Source organism: Polyodon spathula, chromosome 13, assembly GCF_017654505.1.
Source record: "Polyodon spathula isolate WHYD16114869_AA chromosome 13, ASM1765450v1, whole genome shotgun sequence".
Taxonomy (NCBI): domain Eukaryota; kingdom Metazoa; phylum Chordata; class Actinopteri; order Acipenseriformes; family Polyodontidae; genus Polyodon; species Polyodon spathula.
The window spans coordinates 32,832,551-32,855,257 of NC_054546.1; the positions used below are offsets into that span (position 1 = coordinate 32,832,551).

A 22,707-nucleotide genomic window follows, 5' to 3' on the forward strand; every position below is an offset into this window, starting at 1 on the left:
TTGGAGGCGGTTAATGTTTCTTAACGATGTAAGAAAGAATTTAAACTATATGGCTTGAAATGTCATCAAATAGCAACTATTTTTTAAAGTACGCATTCAAAATGATGAACACGTGTGGACAAGCAGTCGTTTCAAATAGAAACAACAAGGGTTAAAAAGAGTAATAAGAAGGAAAAAAAAGAACGTGTAAATTAATTATGTAAATAACTAAAGTACGCACAGTACGCGACCAGGTACGACGAAAGGTGTGCCCAACGACATCCCCCAGACTCTCGAAGGGTATTTAGCATTCTGCACTGAGAAGAAGTGAGGCACTACGCATGCGTATGCTATTCACTGTGTCTCAATACAGTTCATGAGATCGAAAAGGGAACCGCAACTCGTCTTGTTGAAGTGCAACAGAAATGGATGGAGGAAAGCGGCACAGAAGCAACGGTACTAAGCAGGATCCAACGGCTCAAGCAACGATGTTGAAAAACGGGAAATATAACCGCGAGAACAGCCCAGAGAGAGTGACTTTAAAAAAAGAAATCGGACTTATTAGCGCTTGTGCTATCATTATAGGTAAGGCGCTGGCAGTCTATAAATTATTGTCTGCGTGAAGCAGTTATTTGCTAATCAAATTACATATACGATGATGTGTTTTTGTCATTAATTATATATATATATATATATATATATATATATATATATATATATATATATATATATAGATAGATAGATAGATAGATAGATATATATAGATAGATAGATAGATAGATAGATAGATATAGATATAGATATAGATATTTATACTTCAATGACATTGGTAATACACTTTTGTTATAGGTCTATTTCTACACTGAAAGCCTGTTGCAGTGTGTATAGTTTAATTAAGATCAGCGCAGATTACGGTTTATTTCCAGTCATTTCATCAGTGTTCAGCTAGTACCTTAATACAATGTTACTGTCGTATACGCTTAAATATACTAACATTACACAAAGCTACGTACACAATAATGAACATTCCAGTAATTAATGGTAAAAAAAAAAAAATGGTTTGTTGTACTTTTACAGTATCTAGATTAAACAATGTAGTGAATATGTTTATCGCTGGCATTTTCACACCAGCGAAACTGGTTTTACTTGTAATTACAAAACAATCTTGTCTACACAAATCTGTACTTGGGTTATACATACGGTAAGTGAAAAAAAGCATTGAATAACCTCTGCTGGGCTGTGATGCATGGATTTACCCCACTCTGACCACACCTTAATATCTTCGTATTCCTGAATAGAGATCATTGTCATTGTAAATGAGATTCAAAAAAGAAAGAAAGAATTTCAACGTGTCCAACCCACTCCTATGCATCCAAAAATGAACCAGTAAATGTAGGTTCCAGTTCGCATATGATATTTTCCCATTGTTATATGGTAATCATGTAGGATTAATCAGATAATCCTTATAATGTACTTGCTTTCAAACAAAATAATGTTGCATAGTTGCAAAGTGTTTATTTGATGTAATTCACAATGGAGGATTTAATCTTTAAAGAATCCCTTCATACTGTACCTCTTATTAGCTAGAACCATAAACAATATCACTTTTAAAATACTTTTTTAAGATATCCTGTAAAATGTTATCAATGAAGCAAAACCCAAGTTCTTTAGCTACATATTACTTTAACATTTTAACATAACTACCTATTGCTGCAAGAATCAGGCTAGCATGTCTCAGTGAGTGGAGTACGCTTGTCATTGCATAATTGAAACAGAATGGAGGGGTTTATAGAACAATTTAATCGGAAAACATCAGTTTAGTGTGGAGTTCAACATAACCAGGGGACACTGCTGCTCCAATATATACAAAAAACAACAATAGGGTTATCGTTTAGGTTCTTTGTTGATGTTTACATTGATCTACTTTATGCCCTAGTTTTCATATTCCTAATTATCAAAACAGCCTTCAGATAACCCCAGAGTATAGTACTCAAATACTACTGCTAAAGAGGGTCCTTAGACAAGCGTACTCCAGATCAATGAAAAAATATAATTGCCTCCGTATTCCACCCAACGGGGATAGCACACACTTCACACATCTTAGAAAGTAATATTTTATCAAAAGTGAGGACGACCCAGTAATAATGCATTATTGTTAAAGTCACTTGTCCTTTAAGCAATCGTTTGGGTTGACTTTTTTTCTGCATTGTGCCTGTCTGGTTTACCCATGTTGCCCCGACTGTCCTATATGCCTGCCTGCTGTTGTAAGTACTGTACTTCAACAAGGGACATAATCATTTCTACTACAGGGTGATCTTTCAAGGTTTATGCTCTTCAACAGAAGTTCACAGAGACTCAAATTTATAACTTTAAACCTCCATTCATAAAAACACGTTTTGACACATTTGCAAGAGTAGGCTGTGCAGTCCATCAATGCTCATACTGTTCTTTGTAGTGTAGCTGACTGATCCCAGAACATCATATAGTCAGGTCTTCAAGGATCACAGTGTGACCTTCCCTCTATCTCCACTCAATTTTAGACTGTATCCTCTGGTCCAGAGAATAAAATATGAACTAGTTCAGTATGTGTTCTAAACCTATTTCCTGGGCCACTACCCCCAGCTTTGTTCAAAATTTGACAAGCTTTCTAAAAATCTGCTCCAAAGGGGGTGTAGTGCAGGCGGTCATACATGTCACAGTTCACACATGTGTGCATATATCTGGAAAACCGCTTATCCAACTGTCACGAGACCTGCTGTTTGCATTATTTAGTTATTGAGAATGTCAGATTCTGAGAATATATGGGGGGGTCTGTCTGTGTTACATCTGTTTATCTGTATATCTCACTTACATTTTTGCATGTCTGTGGAGAACTGGTTATCCATGTGTTGTAAAAAGCAGTATTAACATTATTTAAGAGAGTATCAGATTCTGGGTATGTGTATATATATATATATATATATATATATATATAATATATATATATATATATATATATATATGTGTGTGTGTGTGTGTGTTGGTGACACCATTTTGTACAATAAGATGCAATACCTAATTTGCATTGTCTTCTTTTTTTCTGTTCTTCAGGTAATATTATCGGTTCTGGGATTTTCATCTCCCCCAAGGGAGTGTTGGAGCACGCTGGTTCGGTGGGCCTGGCTCTGATTATCTGGGTGCTGGGAGGAGGCATCACAGTTCTCGGATCGCTGTGCTATGCAGAACTCGGAGTAACTATTCCCAAATCAGGCGGGGATTACTCCTATGTAACTGAAATATTTGGCGGCTTAGTTGGGTAAGAAACGTAGCTGTTTTCATTTTCACTAGCTAAATAGATTTTCAACACTGGTTCATAGAGATAATATTTATATAAAATAAAGATTGATTGATTGAGTAATGAATAACACAAACCAGGCCCGCAACATGTGGAAACCTTAAATACTTCTTATTTTTATTTTTATGTAGCTTATATGCGTCTCTGTGCTGACAAAACATAATGCTATTTTTTTTTCTTTTTCTGTTGATAAAACAAAATGCGAATGGTCCTTACGTGCATTCTGAGGAGAAAGAAAGCAAGCAATGTTAGAATGGTAGTTGAAAGTATGCTGTGTATTTTTGTAAAGAGGCTATTTTAAATCGAATAGAAATGATAATAAATGGCAACACTAAAAATGTGAATTTATTTCAAAATGAAACTCCCACTCCCGGTTCCAAAAAAAAATGTAATCTGGTGTCAAGTATAGTATTTCAGATTTGCATATGCAAACTAAACAGCACCCTTTGATTCCTTTGGAAAAGCATGTATACCGGAACACCTCTGCTGATCAGGTCCACCCCACAATGCCCTCCCTGACAGAAAGAGCACATTTCAAGATAATAATGGGACCACTTTGCTGTTACTGGCAATTGAAGGCACAGGAGACAGACTCGCTCCAATGGAGGTGTGGGATGAACTTAAACATTGTTTTTTTTAGTTTGTTTTCTGTGCGTAATGGTACGTTTCGTGACAATATCTTAAATATCCAGTTGTAATGAAACTTAAGGACGTTCCTTAGGCAGCAGGTGGATCTCAATCCTTCAAGCAAGGAAAGAAGTGAGTTTAATTACAAGGTGACCAGTATGAATGGGTATGTTCGTTAAGCTCTAAACAACAATGGTTGGTAAATAATTCTCAGGTCTTCTTTAGTAAGCACACAGGGCAGTAAAAGTTGTCATAAAATTATTTTGAAAGGCTGAGGTATAAAAATGTAACTGTGGAGCTCTAGAGAACCAGAATGAAATCTCAAGAATGTTGTGCTCAACAAGAACGCATCTAAGCGTAGAATAGGATCTCATAGGCTGTAGCTTAGAGGGAAGACTGTAATATGGGTAGAGCCGTTACAGATTTGGACCCCTGTCCGTGAGATGAGGTTAAAAGCTCTCCCCGAATGCAGTCGAGCCTGGCTCTTTTGCATAGTGGTTAAGAGTGTGGAGTCCTTGGTTCATTCCCAACCTCTACCCTGTTACACAGTGAATCACAGAGAACACAACAGCAACTGGACTTTCTTACATAAAGACTGTACAGTATTTTCAGTATTTCCATTTATACTAAACTGGTAAGTATGTGGGGAACTTATACCCAGTCACACACACACACACACCTTCTGAGTCTGTCTGAATCTTGGTGAGATCCAGTCTGTAATAAATATACAGCAACCCCTAGACACCCTATTAGTTCATCAACCCAGGGCATTGGGTAAGTGTCTAACTTTGAAACTGTTTTAACTTAAGTGAGTGTAAATCCTGATAGAACCAAAACAAAGGGGCTCCTCCATTGACTCCTCAGAAATCCCTATGTCCAACATAATGCTTTTTATATGGAGTGACATAAGATGTACCTTAACAAGCAGAAAAAGAAAGCACCACAAAACTGTTTCATCAAATAACTTCTGTGCTGAGGTTAACTAGTCATCCACTGGTTCTTGCGATTCGGTTTTGCGGGGCTTGGTTTGTGGACCCAGGTGAGACTCCATACAGAGGTTACTTTGACCCTAATAATGTGTTTTCCCATTTTTTCCTGTGTGGAGACTTTTCATACTCCACCTGACCCACTCAGCAGCCTTTTTAAAGGAGCTTCCTTTCATAGCTAGGAAGTAGTAGAAACAGTCTTGCTCCCCATTACAGTAGTGAGCGCAGGGTGAGTGCATGTGTCTAGTTTACAATGTCCAGAGCCTTATGGCGAATACCTGTAAATAATAAATGATGGAAGTGATACAGCGGTGTGTATCATTTCAGTTTGTGTAATCCCACGGGTTTGACCTGCAACCAAAAGTCCAGTTTTATCACTCACACAAAACACACAGACACAGACACAGACACAGTTCCTACAGTGCGTGAATTAAGTGCTTGTGGTGAAGACACATGGTTTCTTTTAAATGCGGGGACTCCTTTTAGGTTGTTTTTTTAACCATTTAGAAAAGGAACAGATTACTTTGCTACGCCCCTATTTTATACCCTCGCTCATGACCCCTTGGTTAACGAGCGGGTGCCACGCTGTTTCCCATTCGGATCATTGAGTTCGGGTAACGTAGCTCGGTCCCTTTTCCAGCCGGCCAACTTCCACCTACCCACAGGAATAAAGTGTAATGCCTTTTAGTCCAGGGTATTCTGCTCCCTTTGTCTAATACCCTCAGGTCGGGAGGGAGATCGAACACCAAGCGCCATTCGATCTCTGTCACAGCCCCTAATTCTCACTGCAAAGGTTTCACTTTATTAACTCTGCTTTCCTCTTTTTAAAAGGTTTCTGCTGTTATGGAGTGCAGTGCTGATAATGTACCCCACCAGTCTTGCTGTCATATCTTTGACATTCTCTAATTACGTCCTACAACCCGTGTTCCCAGACTGTATCGCTCCGTACAACGCCTCTCGAATCCTTTCAACAGTGTGTATCTGTGAGTACCGCTTTACTTCATCTTCTAACTGTTGGTTCAAAGTGAAAGTGCTCTTGTCCTTTTACCGTGCTGTTCGGGGTCCAGTTTTTAACCACTGAAAAACCAGTTTTGAGTCAGTACGGTGGATACTCTACCACCTTGAACTGTAGCACTCTACACAGCGTATGTATTTACTTTAATAATCCAGGTTTAAGTTGAATGTCTTATTGCCACCATGACCACTGTGAAGTTATTAAGCCAATTTTCTTTTTTTTTTTTAAAGTTTAATCCCACTGTAGCTTTGTAAAGCTTGTGCACTTCTACTTCCTATGTGTTACTCAGAGCTTCAGAGGGAGGCCTTTTGGTTAGACTATAGAAATTGACCTTTACTACAGGAAGGGCTATGGTGCTAGGAAGAAAGTAAGTGTAGACTTTCCTTTGCTACAGTGTGGCATACAATCTGCATACCCCCTACCAAAAAAAAAACCAAAAACAGTAAGAGTGAGATTGTTGCCAATGGTATAAAGTAGTGATATCTGGTACCATAATGGGCGATTGAAAACTTGCATGTATTACTTTCTGGGAATCTCCTGCAGAGCTGAAAGATGCCACTGGCTTCAATGCATTTCAGTCATTAGGAGAAGCAGCCAGTTAGTTAAAGCCAGAAGAGAAGGCATTGAAGGGGTTGGGACACTCTCCTCCTCTCAATGTGAAATTACTGTACCTTCAGGTGGAAGTACCTGGAAATTAGGCATAGAAAACCAACCTAGTATGGTAAATCTTTTCTTAAATGGACATCCTGTACGTTTGCTAAAATATGTGCTTTTTTCCTAAACTGCACACATGAGCAAATATTGGCTATAGCACCGTAGATTATGAAAACTGAGGAGGAAAACATAATTGCACCACATTTTGAATTTTAAAACAGACTGTAAAGTTGGATGTGTAAAAAGCTGTCAGGGTGTTGACATTGAAATGACAAATTACAGGTACGCTGTAGCAACCTGTGGAGATGTGTAACGCTGTATTTTTCAGAACTTACACTTTAATTCCATATTCTGTTTGCTACAGCGTTTACAAGAGCATTTACAAGAGGGAAAACCATGGCACTTCGATGAACACAACACCTCTTTTATCTCAATTGCAGTGGTTGGATACATTTCTGGCAGCATAAATGCTTCAAAAAGCCTTTTTTGAGCTATTGGATGCAGGGCTTGCAGCAGCTGAATTTTTTCACACAGCTCCTTTTCCATTGCAGTGTAGCAACTGTGAGCCAAAGCGAAGTGGCAGTGATGGACGATGTTGAACAATTCCCCTCTCCATATTTCTTTTCGACAACTGGCTAAGGTTTCCCAAGAGATTGCAGCCTGCTGTCAGCTGTAGGCTGTAGGCACACAACTAGGCACACAACTAACAAAATAAAAAAGAAAAATATATATATTTGGAATTTTTGGACATAAAATACTTTACATAGCAAGTTCTGAGAGATTTAGTTTTGAATAACTTAGGAACCTTATCTGTGGTTATTTCACCAGTGAGGTTGCCACAGACTATGTTCATTCATGGAATAACTGCAATAGTCCACAAACGATTGTGGTGTAAAATGTAAAAGGTTTCAAAAACCTGTCATAGCACAGTGTTCATTCTAAAAGGTTCTGAGGATTGCTGTTTGAATATCAATCAAAAGAAACCAAATAAAACTTTCCATATTATTATTTGTCTTACATTTAACTTGCCTTTGAAAATCACCATTTTGTTTACATCATATGACATTCTGTGTCATAATTGCAGCAAACGTTCTTATTTTTTTCCCCCCACATTATAAACACAATTTTACATTTTATTTAGAAAATATTATCATTATTTTCCTCAAAATTAAAACAACACATGCTTATTGAAATGTTTTCCTTCTCTCCCTCAGTATCCATTTAAATCTTGCTGTTGAGAGATTTGCAGTGAAGAAATGTGTGCATGCTGTGGTACTTTCATATGACATATATACAATAATAATCAAATTATCGATTGGGACCCCACGATAACAAAACGACAATATTTTAACGGAAAATCGAATATTCCATGAAATTAAAAACGTGTCTTGTATATATTAACATGTCAATAACGTAATCTGTGTTGTTACTTCTAAAAGTTACTGAGAATATGCGTCTTTGAACAAATGCAGGGTGATGATGCAGAGATCAAGAATAACCTGCTTTGTCAATGTATTTTATACATATATTATTTTGTTTTAAACCAGTCCCAACTGTAGCCGTCTGTCTTGAGCGAAACTAATAATATTAATATTACTACGTTGTCACGTGCCACTGTATCCAAAAAAAATTATTTATTTATTTTTTACCTTTTCTTTTTGAAGCAATGCACTATCCGCAGCATTTTTCGTTCTTGATTGCTGTCTCAGTCTAAATTCCACTGGATCGTAGCTCGACGTATGTGATCCAATGAAACATTGCAGGTTGTACAAAGAGACTGCTGCTTTCTGGAAGAGACTGCTGCTTTCACTAGCAGAAGCTGGGCCATGTAATTCATAAATTGTAACCAACTGCAAATTAAAAAAAAAAAAAAAATGAGAGATTGAATTATTTCAATGTGAATAGGCTGTAATGTTAATGTAGTTTTAAAAACATTGAGTTTTTTATACCATGCTCTATAAAAAGAGGACGTATTGTTCCTTTAAACTGTTACTGTGAGGGAAGGTTTTTTTTAATTGTAATTTTAAACATTCCAACTTGATAATGATTAATAATCGTCGTTAGAATTTGCACAGTAATTATAATCTCAATCACACATTTTAAAACACACTGCTGCATTCCCTAGTTCCTATACCTCCCTGTAAGTATGCAGTTTTGTGAAATCCCTCCATCATGTGGATTTTTTCATGTCAGGATTTTTTATATTAAATTAAAATCAGTGTTTTGTTCATGTTATGCTAGAGTGTTCATAAACATAAGAACTTTTCCATTTTTGGAACAGCTTTGGTAATACCCCAGATTTTCTATAAAGTTCTGTCCTGTATAGTGACAGTAGTTTGTCTTCATTTTCTGGAGTCATTTCTGTAACAGTCACTTTGGGAGATTAGGCCCTTTATCAAGCCTGCCAGATCTGCTGTCTTGCCTATTATGAAAATGACTAGAAGCAGGGCGATGCTACTTTTCAGAATACATGTCAGGGTTCTATTTGCATTACAAATTAATCAGTCATGTGACTGTTGCTGCAGTCGTTCCATTAGCAAAGAGCACTACTTGGCAAACAACTGTGGCTACAATATTGTACTACATGTCCATTATTTCTGTCTTGATTAAAAAGGGGTTGTGCTTTCTATTGATAGTGTTTTTGACCTGGGTGAATTGCTCAAGTGTCCGGTGGGCAACCAGGATTCAGGACGTGTTCACAGCAGGAAAACTCCTGGCTCTCGGCCTTATCATCACTGTGGGACTGGTGCAAATCTGCAAAGGTAAAAAAAAAACCTAACTACACTAATCTCTCCTGAGCATTTTTTCGTGAGCAATTATTTTTTATTAATTTTTTTTCTTTCTTTTCCCCTTGGGAAGAGGGAATGGGGGAGACAATACAGATCAAAAAATATCACAACAGTAATACAAAATAATATCAAGACAAGTACACAAATATTACAACAGTATTCTTGTATTTACCAGACAATCTGGCAAATGTAGAAATAAATATGTGTTCTAAATAATACTGTGGCATTAACAATGATTCAGACAGTTACCATTTCAATATCTATTTTTCTATACAGTCAGCACTCGGATATAGGTTACTCAGATACATGTCAGTCACGTTTTACCACCCTTGTATTAAGAATAAAATCAATCCCCATTATGTAACAAATTAATGCAATTACACATCACATGCGATTTCTGACTAAGTCACCAGTTTACTGATACAAAGCTCATCTCTTCAATGTTACAATGTACTTCTTTATCCATCACAGCCCGTGTTTTTTGTATCGCATGCCAAGTCTGTCTTTGTTATGCAGTTACACTGTGCTTCCTCCAAGTTCACATGACGAAAATGCAGCAAAAACAAACAGAGCGAGACAAGCTATGGTAATGTAAAAGTTAATCATTAAACAGTTTTAGATACGGTGAAGCATTTTTCTTAAATCTGTGATTTTTAGTTGCTTTTGTGCACTTTCGTTTGCAAGTAAACTGTGACATTAGGGCCTTATCGAGCACTATATAATCATACATGCGTCACACTTGTTTAACTGTCACTGGATCAGATCCTATAACATTTTTACTTCCTGGAGGAGTTGTCAAAATCTTACCCTGTGTACAGATGCCACCCCGTGCATAGAAAATACTCTACTAGACACCCACACACAAGGTTACTAGAGTCAGGTTCGAAGTCACCGGTTTTCGTTGGGGATTCCAAAGGGGGCTTTGCATTGACTGGGCTCTTGTGGATTATGGATGCAAAATTGGAAAGTGGCTGTTTCTCCTCATCACTCTACTGCAGACCCTAGTGACCAGGCAGCTGGAGATCTTAAGCTGACATCTGCTGGGCTGGCCTTTGTCCTCCAGAGGCCAGTAGCTCTCCGACTTCCAATCTCGAGTCTCTTGCTCAGTAAGAACAGTGAAAGTGTTAGTGGCTACGTGTTACAGACATGAACTTGAAATGCTTAATTTATAATAACAACATGTGGTATGTGTTTTTGTAAAGGATGTTATGGTGCCTGTGGGAAGGCAGTATGAATGCTATTGGGCTCAATACAGGGTGTCTTTCACAGGGAACTACAAATGGCTTGAACCCCAGGCTGCTTTTGATTTCTGGAAGACCCCCTCTGTGGGGGAGATAGCTCTGGCTTTCCTTCAGGGCTCCTTTGCGTTCAGCGGCTGGAACTTCTTGAATTACGTGACGGAGGAACTCGTGGATCCACGTCGGTGAGGCGCCTGTTTGCCGATTCTAGCTCCGAATTCAACATGCTTATTGTGTACACTTTAGATCAGCGCCAGTGGTTCAGATTTGCTTGTTTTCTCCTTTCAGGTGTTTTGAGGTGGCTTAGCAGAATGTATTTTTAACACATATAAGCAAGAAGCCAAACAATAAGTACACAACAGACGCAACTGTGTTTAGGGTAAGGGGTGGGACCCTGTCAGTGAGATGGGATGAGATGAGGCATGATGAAATTAAAAGTTCTATAACCATGAATTCAGACAAGCCCAGCTCTTTTGTATGGTGATTAAGATGTTCACTTGTGGTATTTAATTACAATAAGTCGACTATCCACCCCAGGGGCCCTATTGTGTGTGTGTGTGTGTGTGTGTGTGTGTGTGTATATATACATATATATATACACACACACACACACACACACACACACACACACACAGTGCCTTGCAAAGGTATTGAGACCCCTGACCAATTCTCTCATATTACCGAATTACAAATGGTACATTGAAATTTCGTTCTGTTTGATATTTTATTTTTAAACACAAACTCAGAATCAATTATTGTAAGGTGACATTGGTTTTATGTTGGGAAATATTTTTAAGAAAAATAAAAAACTGAAATATCTTGCTTGCATAAGTATTCTACCCCAGTGCTGTGGAAGCTCCCGGTTTGCACCGAAGAAAGAAATTGCCCTAATGAGGACACAATTACCTTACCATTGGCTTCCACCTGTGAACCATTAAAGTTGCTGTCACATTTTCTGGATAAAAACCCCACTGTTGAAGGATCATTGGTAAGGCTGTGAATCTGAAGGAAAATGAAGACCAAAGAGCATTCTACAGAAGTTAGAGATAAAGTAATACAAATGCATAGATTAGGGAAAGGGTACGAAATAATATCAAAGTGTTTGAATATTCCAGTGAGCACAGTTGGATCAATAATCAGGAAGTGGAAGCTGCATCACACCACCCAGGCACTGCTAAGAAAAGGCCGTTCCTCAAAACTCAACGCTCAAACAAGAAGGAGACTTGTGAGAGAAGCCACAGAGAGGCCAACAATCACTTTGAAGGAGCTACAGACTTCAGTGGCTGGGAGTGGAGTAATGGTGCACCAGTCAACCATATCAAGAGCTCTGCATAACACTGGCCTGTATGGGAGGGTGGCAAGAAAGAAGCCGTTACTCAAAAAGTACCATCTGAAAGCACGTCTGGAGTTTGCCAAAAAGCATGAGAGTGACCCAGCTGCGATGTGGGAAAGGTTTTGTGGTCAGATGAGACCAAGATAGAGCTTTTTGGCCAAAACTCAAAGCGCTATGTGTGGCGCAAACCTAACACTGCCCATGCCTCAAGACACACCATTCCTACATTGAAGTATGGTGGTGGCAGCATCATGCTGTGGGGATGCTTCTCATCAGCAGGGACTGGGCATCTTGTTACAATTGAAGGAAGAATGGATGGAGCAAAATACAGGAAAATACTGCAAGAGAATCTGCTTCGGTCCACTAAAAAACTGAAGCTTGGGAGGAAATTCACCTTTCAGCAGTACAATGATCCCAAGCACAAGGCCAAAGCAACATTGGAGTGGCTCAAAAACAAAAAGGTAAATGTCCTACAGTGGCCCAGTCAACGTCCTGATCTCAATCCCATTGAGAATCTGTGGCACTATTTGAAAATTGCGGTCCAAAAGCGTCGTCCAACCAACCTGAACAACTTGGAGCAAATCTGCCAAGAAGAATGGGCCAAAATCACTCCGACACTGTGTGCAAAGCTGGTACATACTTACCCCAAAAGACTTAAAGCTGTTATTGCAGCGACAGGTGGCTCTACCAAATATTAATGTGTGGGGGTTGAATACTTATGCAAGCCAGATATATTTTTTCTTAAAAATATTTCCCAACATAAAACCAATGTCACCTTACAATAATTGATTTTGAGTTTAAGTGTTTTAAAATAAAATATCGAACAGAACGAAATTTCAATGTACCATTTGTAATTCAGTAATATGAGAGAATTGGTCAGGGGTCTGAATACTTTTGCAAGGCACTGTATTATGCATGTTTTCAGTTGTATTGGGAGGCTTTTGTGAAGTCTGCATACTTCTTTTGCTTCTTCCTTTTAAACAATTGAGTTCTCAATGCAGCGATCATTGCAGATTATTACCGGTCTGGTGTTCGATTAGGGAATTGGGTTGCTGGTTGCACCTCTAATTGGCATAAACAGTAGCAGTGAAACCTGGTCACCATAGAAACCCAACACTACTGACTGCTTAAGACAGACGGCTGCTCTTGCAAGGCGGCTTTAATGGGAGTAATAATCCAGTTCTGGGTTTAATGACTGCTGGCAGCTTTTATTGCATTCTTAAAAGAGGTTTCAGAATAAACCAAGAACGCATTTCCACCTTTTGTTTTGTTCACTGCATGTCTCGTTCATGTTCATGTGTGAAAATAATGTTTTTCCCTCCTTTGCTAGGAATCTGCCTCGTGCCATATTCATATCCATCCCATTGGTGACCTTTGTGTATACGTTCACCAATATTGCCTATTTCACTGCCATGTCACCTGAAGAACTGCTGTCATCAAATGCTGTCGCTGTTGTAAGTAAGCTCTTGCCATGGAACTGGTAATGTTTCTGCAAGGAGGGTTTAAACTTGGTCAAATGCAGCCAACTAAATGTAGCATGGGTGGATGACCCCGTGGTTAGTATGAAGGAGACAGTATTAATTTTCAACTGCAGGTTAGTTTGAATTGCAACGAATCGAGTGCCCAATTTGCAGGTAGGTTTTAAGATGTTCTCATGTAAAACAATGTATCGGTCATCTGCCATCTAAAGCATTGTAAAACAAGGTACTAAGTTAGTCGGATGATTCTTTAGACTAAGCTGTACTAACTTGGTATTTTGATTAACCCTTTGATGTGTTTTCTCAATGTATTAAACTTTTTTTTTTTTTTTTTTTTTATTTAAATCTGCTGGATTTCATTGACTAGTACTAAAAAGAAGCATACAATTATACAAGTGTTTGGCCAATAAGTCTGGTAGAACCATTTCTCCAAATTCCAATAACTACATGTACGAAAAGTCTTCACGTTGATCAGTTATAAATTATAGATACATTTAATTGACACCTCACTCTCAGTTCTGAAAGGGCAATTTAATGTCATCTTATATCTAAATGTAATCATTCACAAATACAATCTTGGGGTTTATAACTGTGTTAAAAACTACTGCTCTAGATATATGTACAGATGTAAGTGGATAAATGGACAGACAGACAGCTTCCATTTACCCCCAATATAACTTGGGTTAAAGAAAGGTCAAGTCTTTTCCTTCGCTTTTTATGATGTTTATAAATCACTCTGAGTGGTTCTTACAGCAATTACTCAAATACTGTTTTATTTAAAAAAAAAAATAATAATTATTTCGCAAGAGTTCCAGAGCTACTATTCAGCTCTAGTTGCCTGCCATAGATACATGTAAGAGTGGACGCCAGAGTGATCTGCCACTTGGGATGAAGTTTCCTTTTCCCTTGTTTCTGTCAATACACTGCTCTGCACTAGATGGTGCTGCCTGGCTCTTAAGAATATAAAGGCAGTTTGACTAATGTAATCTACATTGCATGTCTATGGCAGGCAACTAGAACTCAGTCAGCCGACACAATAACCACTCAGAATGATTGCAAACGTTCCAAAAAATGCAAAGTCATACTTTTTTTTTTTTTAAAAAGTGAACAGTGCATTTTGGTCTGACCTCGATCAATCTTAACGATGAGATTTGAGATCAGGCTTCAATGACAATTCTTCCTTTATTGCTTTAGACCTTTGGTCAGAAACTCCTGGGAGCGATGTCCTGGATAATGCCGATCTCAGTGGCCTTGTCCACGTTCGGAGGGATTAATGGATATCTTTTCACCTCTTCCAGGTTAGTCTTTTTATAATATCTTCACAAATAACATTCGGTATTGGCTATGCATCTATTTATTACTTGACAACAGAGTAATATTAACAAAAGTTTGACATGTTGGGGGGGGGGGGGGGGGGGGGTTATTAAGGGGTCCCCAAATGGCTCAATTGGTCCCCGCACGGCCACGCGGCATGCAGCGTGAGTCAAAGTCGGTGCATGTTTGTGTCCTGGGTATGCAGTCACCAGTCTTCACTGTGGATTCATGACTATTTTCTCTAGCGTATGTTCTCATGAGTAAGTTAAGGTTGCTTTCTACTTCCCAGAATCCTACTGGACAAAATTACATTGTAGTGTGGTTGAGAGTTCACTTATAAATATGACAGTAATACACAGTATCTAAAACTATGGCTGACCATTGTACAAATTCAACTGGACAAGTTGGTTTGACCTTCCTTTCTTTCAGAGACCCCTGCACTTGTGAGATGTAAAAATAGTGTCTTGCCCCTATTGAAAAGGATTGGATTCCCACAGTCACACTGAAAACATGATCTGGGCTTGTCACTAGACGGGAAATACATTACATGAAAAAATTGGTTTGGTCACAGTTAAAGCATCCAGAAAGGTTTTAGGAATGAAAGAAAAATCCTGCCGCTTTATATGAAGCTTTCGTCCCTTCAGTTATTAATTTTGTGAGCAGCCGGGAGAGGTAAAGGGCCCACGCAGAGCAGTCAGAACATATCACAGAGCTACAATGACACACATTTCATTTGCAACTGTACATTTAAAATTAATTTTCTCCTTTAACAAAGAGGCATTATGGCATTACGGCAAACAGGTACACTTAAAGTAAAGCAGCACTCAAGGCTCGACTCCCACTCCGGACACTGATTCCTGTTACACAGGGTTTTGGCAGCCCTATTAGTCTAGACTCAATAGCTCCTGTGTTGGAGGCGAATGCACCACATGCTTCCAAAAGGTGATTCATCTTAGGTAACAGTCTTCACCCCAGAGACACACTGAATGTATTGCACTTCTCTTCATGGAGTAGTGCTTCTTTTTGAAAGGAAGCAAAGCAGTGCTCCCTATCCATGTACAAATGCAGCCCTTTCCATGTCACCACCGCAGACACCAGACTCCAGATTTTAATATAAGATAGGTTAGCCAGAGTGTATAGGTAACACACTTATTTGTCTTATTAAACTCAAAGTAAATCCAGGAACGGAACTGCTATGCAATGGGAGTCTTATTTCCATCCCTGAAGTTCAATGACAGATGTTACTCAATGTCAATGAAGCACTTCTAAATTGAGCACTATTGTGTTTTGTTAAAAAAAAAAAAAAAAAATCAAGTTGAACAAACAAGTGCATGGCTATGACGCAGGAACACTGTAGGGCGAGTGTGGGTGTCTTGTTTTATTGTTTGTGATCCATTCTTCCAGATTGTGTTTCTCTGGAGCCCGTGAGGGTCACATGCCCAGCTTGCTCGCAATGATCCACTTCAAAACCCGCACTCCCATTCCTGCGCTCCTGGTTTGTGTAAGGAATCCTGGTTTTATTATTGTTTCTTGAAATGTTGGCGTTCATGAATTTAATGATGATGAAAAGTTAGGCACCTCTCTCAGTTATGATGCAAGCACACCCCAATCCTGACCTGAACACCCTCTGCCTGCCATTCAGGCTAAATTTAGACAGCCAATTTGAACCCAGGCTTCCTGAGGTGAATGGCATGAAAATCAGTGAAGTAGCTCTCTACGACACCTAGTACACCCCCACCCCACCCCCACACACACACACCCACTCACATCCAATGATTTTTGTTTTAGTCTAATTTGTCTACTTCATTCCACAATAATGAAGGACCACACCATTAGTAACCAGTAAGGTACAGTAGCTCAACACAAGCCCTAGCTCAAACACCAAGTGAACACTGCCTGTGCTTGGTTGGGTTAATGAATGCATCTTTGTTTATTTACTATATAATTGCAGATATGCAGGCACAATGGTCAAGTCTGTGGTCTGGCCTCTCATATAGTCCAAGATGCACAGATACTGTGCTGGAAAAATATCTTCAGCACAGCCATACTGTTTTTTAGAATGATAAAAGAAGAACTAAGAAATGTGTTTTAAAAGACGTAATTGTCACCCCAAAACGTTTTGCTCCCCCTCTGTTGAGTAGAGTCGAGAAAAGGGTGCTAATGATCTGAGAGTTGTTGTTTCTGTAATGGAAAGTGCCGTGTTTGTTCTGAGTTCATTAACAGGACGTTTCTCCTTGCTGTCTAGTGTACTGCTACTATTGTCATCATGTTTATCGGAGAGACATACACACTGATCAATTACCTGTCCTTTATTAACTACCTCTGCTATGGAGTGACTATCGCAGGGCTGCTTGTTCTGCGCTGGAGGAAGCCCACTCTTTTTAGGCCTATCAAGGTACAGATATTGCTGCTCATGGGCTAGCTTTACTTGTATAACCATTTTCACTAGTAAATGGATGCTGTTCTTTAAGCTATTGAGAGCATAAGAATAAGGCGGATAGGGATGATGGCTGGCTGTCTGCCACAGAAGGTAAAATTGAAGTCGACAAACGGTGTGGCTAGTCCCTTCTTAAGCATACTTTTTGTAAGAAGTGATTGAGTGGGATACTGTATATGTAGGAACCTGCCTGTCAGTACGTTAACTACATACTTTAGTTCTGTATTTACTCTATTGAGCTACAGTTTATTAGTTGGAGTGAAAATAAGGTGTAGCAGTGTAAAAATTGTAAGGAGTGTGAAGTACTTTTGTGACATTAGACAGGCATGTTTATATAATATAAAGTAGACACAGTATGTTTTTGAAATGTCTCTCTCACAGGTGAATCTTCTCATTCCGGTAACCTACCTTATATTCTGGGCCTTCCTGCTGATCTTCAGTCTGTACTCGGAGCCGGTCGTCTGCGGCATCGGCCTGATCATAATATTAACTGGAGTGCCTGTCTACTTCCTGGGAGTGTACTGGAAAAACAAACCAAAGTGTTTAGACAAATTTATAGGTAAGTGACACCAAACGTAATCCTGTACCGACTAGCCAATGGTCCAGTTGCAGAATAGAAAGGTATTAACATTTTATATAGTAAACAACCAATGCAAACTGGTGTCTTGCCATATCATAGTACTATATCAGTACGTGTGATACCATATTAGGACCAGTGAGCAGTCTTTGTTCCTAATTCATTGTGTTGCCATTACAGGCTATGCTGGGCTTTGCAAATGGTTAGGCTATACCTCAAAAGGAAAGGTTGGCACATAAAATGCCCTTATTACAGAAAGAAACAATGTATTTTACAGTTAATAAATGTGTTATAAAATAATGTTTTGTATAACCCGTACAGGTTTAACTAAATACAATCGGATTGTATTGTCGTTTATTAGGTTTTTCTTGTGCTACTACTAATATTCCTGTCTATTTTTTAAACACTATTGCTTAGCTCAGTCTTTGCATGAGCTCGCCTTTCCCTTGTGTTCCTTACAGGCCTGTTGCTCGATCCTTGAGCACTGGCTGTGTTCTACACTAGGGGGCAGTGCAGCATCACCTGGCTTTTTGTGTTTCAATGCTTGAGAGTGTAGTGCTCATAAAAGTTCCACATGCATTCAGGGAAGGAACTCTTCCTTCTAGTGCAGAACCCTTGAGCAGGGGCGGGGGGAGTAGCCATGGTGAAGATTCTTTGAGGTTATTTAGAGGAGGACCATCCTTCAGCAGGCATCAATAACGTGGAACTCATTTAGCAATCTCAGCACAGAGGATACAAAGGAACAGGGGTAGTGGCTGGAGGGGAATGTGAATGAAGTGAACACCGAGGAGGAGGCTGCAGAGAGGGCGGGGGTGATCTCCAGTGCCCAGGCAATGGCATCTGGAACCTGGGAGACTTTCTGTTGCAACTTAGCATACAGATATTACATGATAGTGGAAATGACTGGCCCACTTACTTCTATAAGGATTCCAAGTCTGTATATGCTACGATATAAACGTCCTAAAAGAATTACTTTCTTAACCTTGTAGCTCACAGCGTAGCTTAGCCCCCAGCCACTGACTGAAACGGATACCAACCTACAGTTTACTTTCAAAAGGGCCTGTCTTATTTTGCACGTCAAAATAGCTGTCTGCAGTATATCATTTCAAAATAATATTAATGATAACACAAGCCATGTTCCCAATTGTGTACTATACCAGTACTTGCAGTATGCAGTCAGGAATAGGTCAGGAATGATTGCTTGTTCGAAATAAATTTGATTTCTTTCGCTCTGTTAAAAATGGTAGACTGTGTTGAAGTACACTGGTCTCTGGCCCCATTTTTCTACACCCAGCTCACCAGTTGGAAGGGATGAGCGCTGTACTGCCTACTGCCTTGTAAAAGTAATGCCCAAAAAAACATCTGTGTATGTAAAAAACGCTTATTCTATTGTGATGAAACTTGGTAAGGGCATTCCTTATCACAAGCTATTGAGAGCATCCAAATATTGTGTGGGGTATTTGAAAATACCCGTCAGCCTATCTTTACGTACATGCGTATGTCACACATAACTTTACAGGTCATAGAAATCAGTTGTTTTCCTACTGGGAATTCTGATTTTGTATTCACAGCCACAGCATGTTTCACTGATGATCTTTTTGTGACTATTTACCCTTTGACCCCTGCCAAGCCCATTTTTCACCCTACAAGTTTAATAGAAGGCTGAGATCTAAAGCAGTAACATCAAAAGGAAACAAACTTGTAGTGTGGTGTCAGGATACATTTGCCAAGTCCAAGTGAAAATCAGGAAAATAAATATTCCAAATGCAAATCAAACCATCAATGCAGTGCTTGATAGCTGCGGTAAATTGTGTTTTGAGTGCGTGCACGCCACCTTGTGGATGGATACAGGAAGTGCACTGTAGGTGTAAGCATGACAATATAATTGTAAGCGTGGAGGTGAGAAAGCAGAGCAGCGTCTCTGCTGAAGTAAAGAACTGCGTTTAATACATTGTGTGTGCGTGGATACCAAGTCGTGAAATAACACAAGCTTTTACAACCATCTCCTAATGAGATTGTCCTTTGAATAGTAGAGCATTCTTTCTGATAACAAAGTGTAATTGAGATGATGGCTGTAGGGTTTGATTTCATCAATACGATGCAATGAAGCCGCGCAAAGCCTGGTTATTACAGCTTAATAAATCGTTGCCGTCAACAACCCCCATTTCAAAGCCGAGTAAAAGGTGACTTAAAAAAGAAAGAATATAAAATACAAAATAAAATATATTTCTTAACTATGACATCTAATCAAACACTGCTGCAATATTTTAACCATAATATTTTTTTCCCTACCATTTTAAATTGGATCTGTCTGCTTAATGATACAAATCCATAGAGTGTGTTTGTGTTAGACAGTCATCAGCTGGCTTTCTACTCTGGAAAAGAACATTGGAGTTATAGTTATATTTTCATATATTTTAGAACAAAAGTAATTTGGGTACAATTATTTATCCCCTATTGCATGACCAAATCCATTGGAATCCGGGTTATCATGGTACAAGACAAATGCAAGTAATCTAAAATGAATGCTTTTTGGAATGATGCCTAGGGAACCCTATGAAAGATATTTCTGAACTGAGCCCTCTCCTTCTGTCTGTGTTTTCAGAATCCATTACCTATTCGGGGCAGAAACTGTGTTACGTCGTCTATCCTCAACATGTGGAAGCAGAAGAAGAGACGCCACTGGACTGCTCACAACAGTCAGAAGCATGAACTTTCTCCTTCAGGACACTCTTGAAAAACAAATTACCTTGTTTACAGTGACAAATGTAGAATGTTTAAAAAAACTATCCTTGTTTTCATATGCAACAACAAACGTACTTCTCCCATTTATTATAGAATAGAGCTGGTTCTGCAAAACAAGCCCGCAAAACCAATGAGACACCCCTCCCCCCTTTAGTGCTATGCCATTCCTTCTCAAGATCTCAGATTCTAGGCTTTTTAAAACATTTTTTATTACTTTTCAGCCAGTTTTTTTTATTTTTATTTTTTATTTTCAATTGCTTTATCAGTGTGATTCTGGTTTAAAAGGATATGCAGCCTGTCTAGTGGCAAAGGGGCCTCAATGATTGGCTCTTAACTGTGTCCATCAGTAGGGGGCTTTAGCTGGTTGATTAATAAACAGTAAATGTGATGAAGCATTATAGGGTTATAGGTCGACGAGCGTCTGTGGATGAGGGAATATCAGTGCAAGGAGAGGCCTGAAAGTTGTTAAAACCTTTTTTTTTGTGTGTGTTTTCACAAGTGTTGATATAACCTACACGAAGATGTTTGCAGTCCTATAACTTTCAAACGATGTGTTGTTAAGTTTAACAATCCAGCTACAATACGGTTAAAAATCAATACGGTATATTTTACGTCATGAATGGGTTTTCTTTGTGATCTGTCATGGCATACAACAGAAATGTGCGCTCTTATTTGCTGAAATTGTCTCTCTACACATAGGTGCTCAACAGGGGCTGTTGGTGAGCTATTGGCCCCTGGAGGACAAAGGCCAAAATGCTGTTGTTCACTCAAGCTCACCAGCCACCTGGCCAGTAGGGCCGCTGTAGCATGGTGAGGTGGCTTAATCCCAGCTGAGTTTTCATCCTCAACCCAGGGGAGGGCCAGAGCTCCACTTGGGATCACCAGAGAATAACAACAACTTGGCACAGCCAGGACTGAAACCTGTGCTCCCCAGACTGCTTGACTCCCCCTGCGCACCTCGCAGCTGTGCCTTTACCAGTTGAGCGACTCTGGGATCCTACATCCTTTTTCTGTTTAAACCCCAGAAAGCGAGACCTACATAAGTGATGGCAGTGCACTGAAGGACAAATAATGGAATTGTTTTAGCTTTGGGAACTTTAAATAGCTTGATCATTTTTAAGAACTGGGTTGTTTTGTTTTTAGAAATATGGGCTTATGCCAGTGGGGTTACATTGCGAATTGTTTTTTCAGGAATGTATGAGAGGTTTTGATATTGTTTTTATTGAAAATAGTGGCATGCAGATTTTTTAATGAACATCAGTTGGTTACTGTTGTATGTCATATTGTGCCTTAAAGAAAAAAAAAAGTTGTATATATCTATGCATCTTCTCCACGTTGCCGCTATACAGTACTAGCATAAGCTGCCTTTTCCCACAAAACAAGCCCAATGAAACCAATCCGTGTGTTGTGAGAATTTCAAGTGGCTATTACATTGGTTAGCCCTTTCCGTCTCAATATCCTGCTCAAGATGTATGTGGATAAATGACTCCACCGGCGCTACCAACGTCACTAGAGGAAGTCTATAAACCTACAGATGAACTAAATGACTTTCGTACAGCACAGTTCAAAGTGGTGGCAGTTATTAAAATACTTCCAGAAATATTTTGTCATGCATTTTGGTTATTTCCTATTTTGCTGAGCAGGTCATTGGTTGCTCCAATACAAATATCTGATAGGAACAGGAGAATTAATGTATAATCAGAGGATTTGACCTAATTCAATGTCAGTAGATTACAAAGATACAATAGACCACAAAATAGTAGAATGTCTTTTTGGCAAAAGTTGATTCTCAGTATGAAAGTTTCACTTCCCAGATTTTACTGTATTCCTGAAAATGATAAATTAATTTGTACAGATGTAGTTACTTTAAGGAAAATAATTTGTATATTAAATAAAACACTATATAAATGTACTGTAATACATTAAAATGTAGCATAATAGATATTGTAGAAAAGGTCTACTTTTTTAAATAATCCTCTGAATTTGCAGGACATCCATTTTTAATCTATGTATTATTTTATATCGTTTCTTTATCATCGTTTATTAGTTTCAGCACTCATGAATACTTGGCCTATTTCAAAAAGTCATCAGTATTTTTTACCTTTGTTGCAATCTGGAATTTTATGCTGGAGGCCAGTATAAAGATGTCAATTCTAATCTCCGTCTCTTGCAGCAACATCCTTTTGCTCCACAATGTTATG

General features: G+C 38.9%; 1 protein-coding gene across 1 annotated transcript; it reads left to right on the forward strand.

Annotated features, from left to right (window-relative positions):
* The first annotated feature begins 316 nt into the window (after positions 1-316).
* Positions 317-22,341, forward strand: LOC121326280 (asc-type amino acid transporter 1-like). The gene is made up of 11 exons (XM_041269520.1): positions 317-564; positions 3,070-3,274; positions 5,758-5,909; positions 9,232-9,357; positions 10,654-10,807; positions 13,286-13,409; positions 14,628-14,731; positions 16,152-16,248; positions 16,993-17,142; positions 17,566-17,743; positions 20,367-22,341. Exons 1-11 carry the CDS (start codon positions 405-407, stop codon positions 20,471-20,473), a joined length of 1,557 nt encoding a protein of 518 aa, XP_041125454.1. The 5' UTR covers positions 317-404; the 3' UTR covers positions 20,474-22,341.
* Positions 22,342-22,707: the final 366 nt, after the last annotated feature.